The 11996-nt window shown below is 38.1% G+C and overlaps 1 protein-coding gene across 1 annotated transcript in view; it reads left to right on the top strand.

Moving 5' to 3' along the window:
• ZNF277 (zinc finger protein 277) overlaps window positions 1-11279 on the top strand; it is a 33575-nt gene extending 22296 nt beyond the window's left edge. The window contains exons 7-11 of the mRNA XM_010083627.1: window positions 7372-7439; window positions 8448-8544; window positions 9037-9079; window positions 9708-9882; window positions 10928-11279. Of these exons, the coding sequence (XP_010081929.1) occupies window positions 7372-7439; window positions 8448-8544; window positions 9037-9079; window positions 9708-9882; window positions 10928-11120 (576 nt within the window). The 3' untranslated portion in view covers window positions 11121-11279. The remainder of the gene's footprint in view (window positions 1-7371; window positions 7440-8447; window positions 8545-9036; window positions 9080-9707; window positions 9883-10927) is intronic.
• Window positions 11280-11996: the final 717 nt, after the last annotated feature.

The raw sequence follows: 11996 nt of genomic DNA on the forward strand, positions 1-11996 counted from the left end.
ATGAAGTGAATTCCCTCTGTGATCTTGTATGTTTTCCTTCCAAAGTTCCAGGATCTGAGGCCTATATTTTCTTTTCTAGATATTCAAATATCACTGCTTTAAAAACTGACCTATACTTGCTGCACAGTGGGTATAAAGTTGTTAAGTTCTACAGGGTAGATGTTCTCAGCTCCACAAAAGAATTGAGCGTTCACTTCTTCCTTACAGGTTAACAGACTTGAATTTCACATTTTAATTGTTTTAAGTTATTTTACTGATTTTGTTCTTCTCTGCTAGTCCTGCAGGTAATCTTATGTTTTGAGAACTTCGCATCCTCTTTAGATTACCTTCTGCCTCTAATTTGCATGCATTGTTCAGATTTTTATCTGTCCCAGCTTTGATCAGGAAATTGAGCTAGATGACTGCCCAGAAGCACAGCGAACCATGTGATGCTCCTTCAGAAATTTGAGACATGCAGAGAGGTCATAACACCAGTGCAGACACAGTGGCTGTGTCATGTTAATAAGCAGAATATGCCAAAATAAATATAGCAGCAAGACTAATATTCATATACCTAACCTCTTTTCCCACTCTCTCCAGTTGCTCCAAAACTGATGGTGTTGTCCATGCTGTCTACTGAGAATGATTTGTGGCCTGTACGCTACCTGAACCGTGTCCAGGCATTGTCTGGGTAGTGCTGCTGGCATGGCCATGGAGCATGCAAACTACTAAACAGTAGGGGCAGCGCCCGAGTCAGGGCCTTGGTCCTCTGTAGTATTGCTGGTAGTCTGAGCAGGACTTCGCAGACTAGCTTCTTATGCCAGCCTGAACCCATTCAAGTATCGATCACTTAGCACCATCACTTAGGCATGTGTTTTTCAAGTCCTTCCTATTACAGACAGAGGATGGTAAATATAATTCAAATAAGATACGTCAAACTGCCAAAATGTTTAAAATTGGGCAGGGGGGTCTGCATGTCCAAGGTTTGTACCAATGTGCTGCCAGTGATTCTTCTGGGACATGCTTTGAATGATCACAATTCTTTGTCTGGCTCTGTATGCTCTGCTACAGCCATGTTTTCTTTCCACACATCAGTTGTCTTTCACTGTGTTCTACCCAGTGGACTGTTTCTGCTCAGTCTTTCTGATCTTCCAAACTGTAGCCATATCAGAACTTCTGACATTCCGTCTTTTAAAGAAAGGATTTTTTTGGAATAAAGGATTAAAAACAAACTAAAAACTCTGTCTTAAACACTTATAAAATAGTTCACTATTAAATGTGTATTTGCACACTAATGTTGCATGAGATTAAATTTTTTGTTAACATGAAATTTTTAGGATAGTTCCTACACAGAAGAAAGTGTTTGCTTTCAAAATAGCCTTTGGTAAATCCTTTATATTCTCACAAAGGAGAAAAAGATTAAAGGGAGGAACTTCAATTTTTTCACTGGGACTTCACTAGATTGGCCTTTACAAGTAAAGAGAAATAACGTTATTCTCTATCTACTGCACGTATGTAGTCTACAGTAGATTATATTAATGGGATAGGATTCCTTTTTTTGAGCTGAGTCTATATATTCAGTGGATTCTAGATGTTATGCAAGGTCTGCTTTCTGTAATGACTTGATGTGATGATGTTGCTTCCTCTCCCGCAGCACTTCACAATTTACTAGAGGATATTTTTTTTAATGTGTGCTATCAAGCTTTACTAACTTCTCAATGAATCTTAAAGATCTGTGCCTCGCATTGCTCTAAATGTCCAGGGGAATTATACAATTTCATAGGTACAGACATGGGTTAGATATCTTATCTGAAATGACAGATGTACTGCTTCAGAATTTAATACTGAATTCATCTTGACCTAAAGATGTAGGCATACAATTTATCTATTTTTTGTATGTTTTCACAGAAAAGTTTGAATTTTGAGAATGTAACAAAGATCTTCCTATATGCCAGTTTTATCAAGTTTATTTTCATCATAAAGAGGCTATAAAACTTAAGTAGGTCTCTAATGATAAACACCAATATTATCACAGTCTTATGCATTTTACTTTTAGGATGTGCACCACTTTTCTATCAGCAACTGCATCTTAAGCTATTTAAATTGATATTTCTGTAGTTCCACCATCTTACAGACATTGTCTTCCTTTTTAATAATTTTCCATTACATATTATCTTCACCAAGCACTATGTAAAATAGTCTTATTAAGATGGAACTGGCAGTTTCCTTTATTTTGGAGCTTTTGTACTAAGAGATTTTAAGGGCTTTTTGTTCAGATGTCCTGAGAATGTCTGCTGAACTGCCTTATGATCTTCTGGCCAGTTCTTACTTGTGTTTTTAAGCTTATGGCAAAGCTCCCATTGATTTCATTTAGAGCAGTAGGCTTGCCTGCCTTTTTCCTTTCCCTCCATTGTGCTTTTGGCTTTAGTTGTGTTTTCAGTGCAGTTGTAAGAATCTGTTTTCACAACATAAGTTACATTTTATGTCTGTATGTTGGTAATTACCTCCCCTAAATTTCCAGTTGGGCATAACAGTGAGTAATATAAGTGCAAATTCCTTTGAAAATATTTTGCTATTCTGAGACTTTCTATGACCTCTGTCATGACCTACAAGCTGCTTTGATTTGTCTGTCCCCATAAAATTGACATGTTCTGTTGCTCACAGGTTAGTGTTAAGTTCATAGAATTGTAGAATCATGGAATGGTTTGAGTCTGAGGGGACCTTAAAGATCATCTAGTTCCAACCTTCCTGCCATGGGGCAGGATCAGGTTACACAAAACCTCATCCAGCCTGGCCTTGAACACCTCCAGGGATGCAGCATCCACAAGTCCTCTGGGAAACCTGTTCCAGTGTCTCACCACCCTCATATTAAATATTTCTTCTTAACATCTAGTCTAAATCTACCCTCTTTCAGCTTAAATCCATTACCCCCTCGTCCTATCACTACACTCCTTGATAAAGAGTGCCTTCCCATCTCTCCTGTAGCCTCCTTTAAGTACTGGAAGGCTGCTATAAGGTCTCCCTGGAGCCTTCTCTTCTCCAGGCTGAACAACCCTAACATTCTCAGCCTGTCCACATATAGGAGGTGCTCCAGCCCTCTGGTCATCTTCGTAGCCCTCTTCTGGACTCACTTCAACAAGTCCATGTCCTTCTGATGTTGGGCGCCCCAGAGCTGGATGTAGTACTCCAGGTGGGATCTCACGAGAGCAGAGTAAAGGGGGAGAATCACTTCCCTCGACCTGCTGGTTTATGCTTCCTTTGATGCAGCCCAGGATCCAGTTGGCTTTCTGGGCTGCCAGTGCACATTGCTGGGTCATGTTGAGCTTCTCATCAACCAAGACCTCCATGTACTTCTCCCAAGGGCCGCTCTCAAGCCATGCTCTGCCCAGCCTGTATTTATGCTTAGGATTGTGTCAACCCACATGCAGGACCTTGCACTTGTCCTTGTTGAACTTCATGAGGTTTGCATGGGCCCTGTCCGGGTCCCTCTGGATGGCATCCCTTCCCTCCAACATGTCAACCACACCACACAGCTTGGTGTTGCCAGCAAACTTACTGAGGGTGCACTCTATCCCGCTGTCCATGTCTCTGACAACATCAGTCCCAATACCGATCCCTATGGAATGTCACTCATCACTGGTCTCCACTTGGACATCGAGCCGTTGACTACAGCTCTTTGAGTGTGACCATCCAGACAGTTCCTTATCCACCAGCTGTTCCATCCATCAAATCCATGTCTCTCTAAGTTAGAGACAAGGATGTTGTGCGGGACAGCGTGAAAGGCTTTGCACAAGTTGACGTAGATGATGTCAGTTGCTCTTTCAAGATAAGAGTATTACAAATGACCTTTAGTAGAAGCGGAAACTTTTTTTGTCATGTGCATGTGTAATAGTTCTCTTTCATAAGCAAGTATCAAAAGTTTATTATTAGGTACTTACGTTAAATTAGATGGGAGTTTTGCATGAAAGGCAGTAGGGTCACTTCCCCAATGGATTTGGAGGTCTTTGTCAGTATTGTGTAACTGTGGAAGATGATACCAATCCTATCCAGAAAGGCTTGAAGCATAAATTTACAAAGGTCAACTGATAGTAGAGGTTGAAGAACTAGTCAACAATGCATCCAAGATACATATGTAGGTTACCTTATTTTTATTTTCTCTAAAAAAACTTCCAACCTAATTTTCTTGTTTCTGTGTCTGTGTTAGCCTGTGGCCTCGTGGCTCAGCTTGCACAAAGAATTAAGTGAAGATGGGGTGGGAAGATCTTTTTAGTCTGTGGTGCCTGCTGGAGGCCATGAAACAACAAAGCAGTATTAAAACTGTCTTATTCCCAGCCCAAGGAACAGAGGTGGATCCAGACTGATGGGGCCTTTCTGTATTCACCTGATTGTTACCGGCAGCACTTTAACTATAGGGTATGCTATTTAGTAAGCATAGATGTTTCAAATTGACTAATGGCGTGTATCTGTAGTAATATAACATCACTATAATGAATGCGCTTATGATTAAGCTAGACAGCTGAAAATGGTACTTGTAACTTACTAGAAAACTTGTTTCATAAAGCCTTTACTTTTTCTCAAAGATAAAAAGTTATTTTCTCCATATTGCCAAGCCCTAAATCATTGTTATTATCTGTTGGGGACCCAGGGGATGTTTTGTTGTGGAGGTTACTGCTTATATTTAGCCTGTTTTGATTTAAGCAGGGTATATTTTGTAAAATAGTAAAGGAAAACCCTTCATTAGTTGTCAATAGTTCAAGACTTAATAAAATCCCCCAAGTGGGGGAACACTTCATATTAAAATTCATCCAATGTCTATTAACTAACATTGGGGTAAAACCATCTCTTCTGTGTGATAAAGCATCTCTAAGTTCTGCAGCAATATAAAACAATTCAGACAATTGCAGTAAGGCAGGTGAGAAGAAGGATGAGAGGAAATTTGCAGAGGAAAGCAGCATCTGTTTGGAGCTTCTGAGCTCCACAGGCCTGCAACTATATTTGCATGCAGTTCAGTAACTGCTCTTTTGGGAAAACTGCCTGAGATACCAGCTGCTGTTTCTAGTTTCTCCCATCTCAGCACTTCTTCTCAAGTTGGGGTATGTTGCCTCAGTGAAGCATGCAAACCTTCTCCCTGTAGAACCCTAAAACTGTGCTCAAGTTGAGAAGATAAGCTGTCTGTGAGTCAATTCATCTCTGTGCATTTAGACTCCATTTTGGAAGAGGAAATCAGACCACACACATTTGCATGCTCTCCTCACTTCCCTGTAGGATCCTCTTCTCTGTGAGGTACACAGGAAGTTGTTTGGTTTTTTTTAAAGTTGTTTTTTCTTGGATATATAGCAAGGCCTGCAATTTTTTTAATTATGCATTTTCTACTATTTGAACTATTAACAATGTCAAGTCTAGTTTTTCCTCTGGTTTTATTAAGAATTTCTTGAGAGTCTCTAGAGATGATTGCTGGGAGCTCTTGCATCTTGGATGAAAGAGCAAGGGAAGTTGAATACTTAACAAAAGCACCCTTGGTCCCAGATGCCCATCAAGCTGTAGAATTGAAAAAGTGTTTTAAGAAAAGAAACATAAAAAAAAATGAAAGAGCTTAAATAATATTTTGAATAACTCTTCCCCACCCAATTGCTCAGCTTCAGTCTCTCGGCACTTTTCATCACAGTGAACCCTAGTTATCCATTCGTTGCGCAATTTTCCAGTGATACAAGACCTGATTAGCTTTTTCCTTTTTCCTTTATTTTTTCTCCTCTGAACATAAATAGATGCGGGAAACAGAGACCTCTTACAAGATCCTTCTCTACCTTCTTTGAAGAAACACCGTAAAGAAAGAGCAACAATAACAAAGCTTGTGCATGTTTTTCCCATTTCACCTTTAATTAAACGGTGAAGCTTAATATTGACTGCTGTTTTGGACATAGACTTTTGCACACATACTTCAAGCTGTTAAGGGGAAAAATTGTGAGCATTCGTCTTCATTTTGCAGTGGTTGTGAGCTGCTATCCTCTCATTAAGGTGTTAACATTAGCAGCCATAGGAAACTAGTGTGCAGCTGGGAGAACATGTGGTGAGAGGTGTAAATGGCTACATGTTATCTCACAGTAATGGTGACATTAATGAGTCTCCTCTGTAACTCAGAGAGTTTACACACTACTATGTAGCATCACTGAATTAATTACTGAATTTTCATTCTGTAATGTATGATGACATTAAGTTTAGAGCTGTCTAGAGACATTTGTTTATCATTTACCTGATAGACACTAACAGCTTTGAAATTCTCATTAAATTGTTAAATGATGGATATCTTTTCCTTCTTTTTCCAAACAATCATAAAGGCAATAATAACACTTGTTACTAAGGATGTTGTTAAATATATTTATCAGAAGGAATATTTGAATGAAATAAATGAAAGAATGATCTTTTTAATAGCTGCCTTTTTTTTAATGGTGGGAAGATTGTCAACTATGATCTTTGTGAATCCTCCACAGCCGTCAAAAGTGTGAGTTCAAACATACTATTTTGATTACTGGTTGGTTTGCTCTGGTTTATTTTTAAAGGCAGGAAGAATCAGAGAAAAGAAAAACACTAGTGAAAGATCACTGCTGGTATTTCAGTAGAGTGCTTCAGCTTTTCATTGCCTGTTATTTATATTACGGTCATGCTGAGAGTGTTTGCCATTGTGCTGAATGCTGCAGAAATGTATTGTGATATACTTTGTGCTGAAGGTCTTTAAGATATATATAAACAACACAAAAAGTAAAAGGAAAACAGAACACCATGAACAGATGTTCTTACATTCACATCTGAGAAGAGGATGATAGAGAAGTCGGAGTCTAGCTCAGAGATTATGCCCTAGCTCATACTGCCTGTCTGGAGTACTCTTCAGCTAGGTTTACATCATGTGTTTTTACTGACATAACCTTGTACAAGGTACAAGCATTGACTGGTGTAGCTGTGCCAACTAAAGTCCCAGTTGTGATAGCTGCGTTGTTTAAGCAACATATGCTGCATGAAGAGCAAGGTAGTCAGATTGGATTGTGCAAGTGTGATGGCAAACTCAAGACAGGAAGAATGTACCCACCTCAGGAACATCTTGGTGGTGTTGCAACACTCTAGTTTTACACAGAGCTCTGATGCTCTTCTTGAGAGCTCTGTGCCAAATCATCTTCTTCCCAGACATAGGGTGGAGAATGCCCCATTAAAAGAGAAAATGAATAGTTATTTTAAAAATTATTAATGAAGCAGTGTTATATGACTGCCTTTAACTCACGGAAATACCAGTGATACAAAATAAGATGTTGATTGTGACTTCCCAGATGTTCATGCAGGTGATTATATATAAAGTGTAATGTGACTCAGTAAATGTTTTTTTCTTTTCTTTTTTCTCTCCAGGAATTTGGAAAGTCCTGGGAGGAAGTGCAGTCAGAGGATGACCGGGAATTGCTAGATAACCCAGAAGAGTAAGAGTGACTTATGTGCCCATTGTAAAGACTTGCAAGACCATTATTGTTGAAAGTAGTTAGGGGCAAATGCTGTGCATAGTTAGTACACAGTTAAAATTCATTTAAGCCAGTCAAATCAGCTCCAAACTGTTCTCATCAAAGATGCTTCTCCACAACAAGAGCTGTAAATTTCATATTTCAACCACAAGCCTATTTTTTGTTTGCATATAGCTCATACAAGAGCCTTTGGGGTTTGTAATGATGTAGGCAAAACATTTTTTACTTTTGTACTAAAAAACAGTTAAATGGGTTTTGTTTGAATTTGAAAATCAAGAGTAAGCATCAAAAATGTCAGCATGAGAAAGAAATGGTATGAAAAAGTCTGATAAAAAGGTAACAACTAGAAATTGAGGCAGGATTTCACCAGGATTTTGAATTTTACTCGGTTATACCCAGTTGCAATAATACTTCTATCTCTCAGCAGTATTGTGGATCTAAATGGATGTGTAGGTAAAGTAGTCTCTGTGTGCATGTCTAAATGTAGCATGAGTGTCTCTTTCATATAATATTTGATAAGTGAAACACTTAGAGTGATCTCTGCCTGATGATTATGTCTTTGGCTGGTATATTGACAGATTAGGAAGTTATAGAAGAATTTTAAAAGACCTTATGGAAATAAAAACTGAACGCAATATTTAATGACTTACCAAACCTGATAGAAACTGTAGTTAAGATCCTGTTTGTTAGTGCAGGCAAATTCAAGTAAGACTTACTGCCTGTCTGCATAGGAATTACCCAACAGTAACTGCTCAGTTATTCTTGAATTTGTAATTTTTTCAGACTGTAAACCAGATTCTAGTGATATATCCAGCTATAAATCCACAGTGTCTCTTCCACCCCTTCAAAGTATTCCATTTCTCTGGATTTATTTCTGGTGATGTGAATGCATAATCTGAAGTGCCCTTTCACAAAATGTCTCTCCTCTTTTCCACAAATAAATGAATCTTTTTGACTCTTAATCATAAGAGACTGGTCTGACTGGGAAGAGCATCCTGTGTGTGCAGTTTGCCTGTTCTGTGAGCAACAAGCGGACACCACAGAAAAACTGTATCTTCACATGCAGGTAAGACTTGTTTTAAATACCAGTTCTTTCATCACTTTGGAATTAAAAAGTAGGATCATAAACATTTTTATTAAGATCAAATCAGCTGCTGCATTAGAATGCCCTCTTTAGCGCACAACTGAAGCACTACATGCATCTCCAGCATCTGTTCTCTAAAATGTGCTGTGGAGTTGTTTTACATTGAGACTTTGACTAGCTATTACTTGTGGGTGTACAGACTGGTACAGAAAATAAAGAGGTAGCATGTTTAATATTATAGTGATCATTAGGATCTGTGTTTCAGTTTTAATAACTGTTTAACAGGAGCATTGCAGAATACAAAAGTCTCCAATGAAACTAAATTTGGGGGGATTTGCTTTATCTATTAGTTTTTGCATGTCTGTATGCATATGTATGTATCAGTCTATGAAAAGCTGAGCTGTTTTTAACTTGGAATAGCAGAAGTAACAGAAATAAGATATTTTATTCTTTCCTTTTTTTTTTTTCTTCCAGAAATCACATGGATTTGACTTTCCTAAAATAAAGTTAGAGCACGGTGAGTAAGAGATGCTGTAATTGTCAGCATTTGCCACTAGTATGGAGAAAACCGCATCATAAGAATGCTGGAAAACAACTGTATCAATTTGATTTTTTGTTCAGACATTTAACTTTTCCATTGTGGAAACTTTCTACCAGCTTACAAAAAAACGCCAAGAATGCTTTAGTTTTCTGAAACTGTTGTTAATACCAAAGGTCTGTGCTCTTTTCTTTAAAACCATTTGATTCTTTTGAAGAGTACCTCCTACAAATACCCACTCTATGAGTTTCAGGTCTGTCTGCTGGAGCCCTGGAAGAATTAATATTACTATTATTATTGTTGTTGTTGTTATGCCTGTTAAGACTTGCTTGCAACTTGGAGGTCTGTGCTCTAAGCTGTGTTTGGCCAACGTTTGCTTTCTGCTGTACTGGTAGGAAGGAAGGTGTTTGCAATTTTTACATTAAAAGAAGGGCTTGTTCCCCTGCAGCTGGGGAAAAGCATTTGTTCAGTTAATTTGATAAGTTACAGCATTCAGGCACTGCTGGTCTTCAGTAAACCCTTATTAATCTTGACGCTTAATCCACGAAAGCATTTGTAAATCAAGTCTTGTGTTCCTCAAGTGCTTGTTCGCTACCATCTCTCCCAGGTCTGAACTTCTATCAGCAAGTAAAGCTAGTGAACTTCATCAGAAGAGAAATCCATCATTGTCGTTGTTACAACTGCCAGGAGAAATTTCAGTCTAAAGGAGGATTGATCAATCATATGGAAGAGACCAAACACATTACATTCCTGCCAGCCAGGTCTACATGGGATCAACCACAGTAAGAGTACACATCTTTCTTCCAGCATTTGTACTTTTACTTGATAATGTCTGTAAAACAGTAAGTTGAAACTTCTGGTTTTTGCCAATGCAACAGTGCCCTGAGCTCCCCCACTCTGCTGGCCCAGATAAAATAATAAGTGGTCTCAAAACTACTCAGAATTATAAATCTCTGTACTGTCTGAAGCTAAAATGAACATGTGATACTGCTGTTCTAGTTGCATCCGGCATGCACTATCCCCATAAATTGTGTCTGCACTGTCAAGTTAGTATGCTAGATAAGTTTATTGTTACAAAAATCTTTTGCCTGCATTTACAGTTGTGCAGTGAATGGTGAAAGGCATACATGGTGCACTCAGCACTTTTCCTCCTGGTGGGACTAAGGTTGAATTTGTGCACCAAAGTGACATCTCAAATGCCCCACTTGTAGGCATAAGATTCCTCCAGCCATTAACTCTCTACACAGATTCAGACCATGCCTGGGATTGGTGTCTGGCACGTATTTCATTCTAGTAAAGATACACTCTGGACATACAGTTCTAGGACCAAACCACTTCTTTTGCATGTCTGATACAAATACATGTATAATGATGTCTGCCTAACTGTAGGCATCAAAACAGGTTGGTTGTTTACCCTTAGTTTTCTCCATAGCAAATAGAGAGAGAGTGTAACATAGCACTGATTCAGACTGTAAACAGGCTGAATAGGTCTGTGGGATGATGCCCATAGGTGGTAAAGCACAGGAAATGTTCTGACTCTAACATCTCAGTTCAGCATTTGTTGTGAGACAAATGTGGATCTGTCACCTCAGTTGTGACAACATTCAGGTGAAGAAATAGGAGGAAGGACTTGTCTGTTGACAACTCTTCTGTATGACTATTCTAAGATGTACATGCCAGTTGTTTTTTGGGTGTGCTGTTTACTGTCATTCCAGACAACTAGACTTTCTCACTTTTCCTTTTTAAAAATCTAATCTCATAAAATATGCTCAACCTCTTTCAAACAAAATATGTGACTATCTAGTAATTATGCCTTGTTGCTTTCAGGTATTATTTTCCTACCTATGAAAATGATACACTCCTGTGTACGCTGTCAGACAGTGAAGATCTGATAACTGAGGATCAAAGTGAAGATGTCCCTGTTGTAAGCGAAGATATATCTAATTTAAAAGCTCTCAAACAGAGCAGTGTTTTAAACAAGCTCCTGTGTGAACAGAATGAGACTCAGGAGAAATTTTGACCTTGAATTACAGTTGCTGACGTTTTGAGTGTTTCTTCTGCAAGACAAAAACAAATACATTCTTTCACTAATATTGGAATACACTTTATCTCATAGCTGTTATCACTGGGCAATTGTTATATGAAAGTGAATGCTAAATAAAATTTAAGTGTAAATGTTTTTTGTTTATCTTCCTTTAAATTCTAGCTTTATTTTAAAATTAAATGCTGGATTTTCTGCATGACCCTCCAAATATTTTTAGTATTATTTACAAATAGGACTTTTCATCTTTTTTGTATTTTTTCTGAATAAAACAGAATCGGAGTTCTATTTTAAGGCCATCTTATGAAAGGCACAAACAATTGAGACAATGTGTCTTGATATATGAGCCAAGGAATTAATCTTCTATGTGTTATTGCTGTTAGTATACGGAAAAGAGCCTGAATTTAATTCTTGGTCTATTACATAAAGCAAATTTTGCTATTTTTAACATTAAACCTTCTTAAAAGTGAAAACAGATCTGTATATCTCTATTATTCATCATCAATGTATAAGATATATGGTGCCCCTTCTGAAAACTGGCACAAAAACATCAATAAAGCTCTTTCTGGTCCATGGGTATATGACTGCATGGAAAGCTGCCAATCCAAAACCTAAAAAAGTGTAGGAACAATTGCAATCTTGATTGCATCAAAGATCCAAAGAATTTAAAGTAGACTTCTTGTATGGTCATGAACTGAGATGCAAAATAAATTATTTAGGGGGTTGCAGACACATAAATACAAATTAAATCCTCAAAATCTCAACTCAGCTGTCCATTACAGTTACCATACTTCCTTTAATATTGAACATTGAAGTTCCCAGAGTAACAGAAGGTCTTCAGCATGTCCAGAAAGA

The sequence above is a fragment of the Pterocles gutturalis genome, unplaced genomic scaffold (assembly GCF_000699245.1).
Source record: "Pterocles gutturalis isolate BGI_N339 unplaced genomic scaffold, ASM69924v1 scaffold2185, whole genome shotgun sequence".
Taxonomy (NCBI): Eukaryota; Metazoa; Chordata; class Aves; order Pterocliformes; family Pteroclidae; genus Pterocles; species Pterocles gutturalis.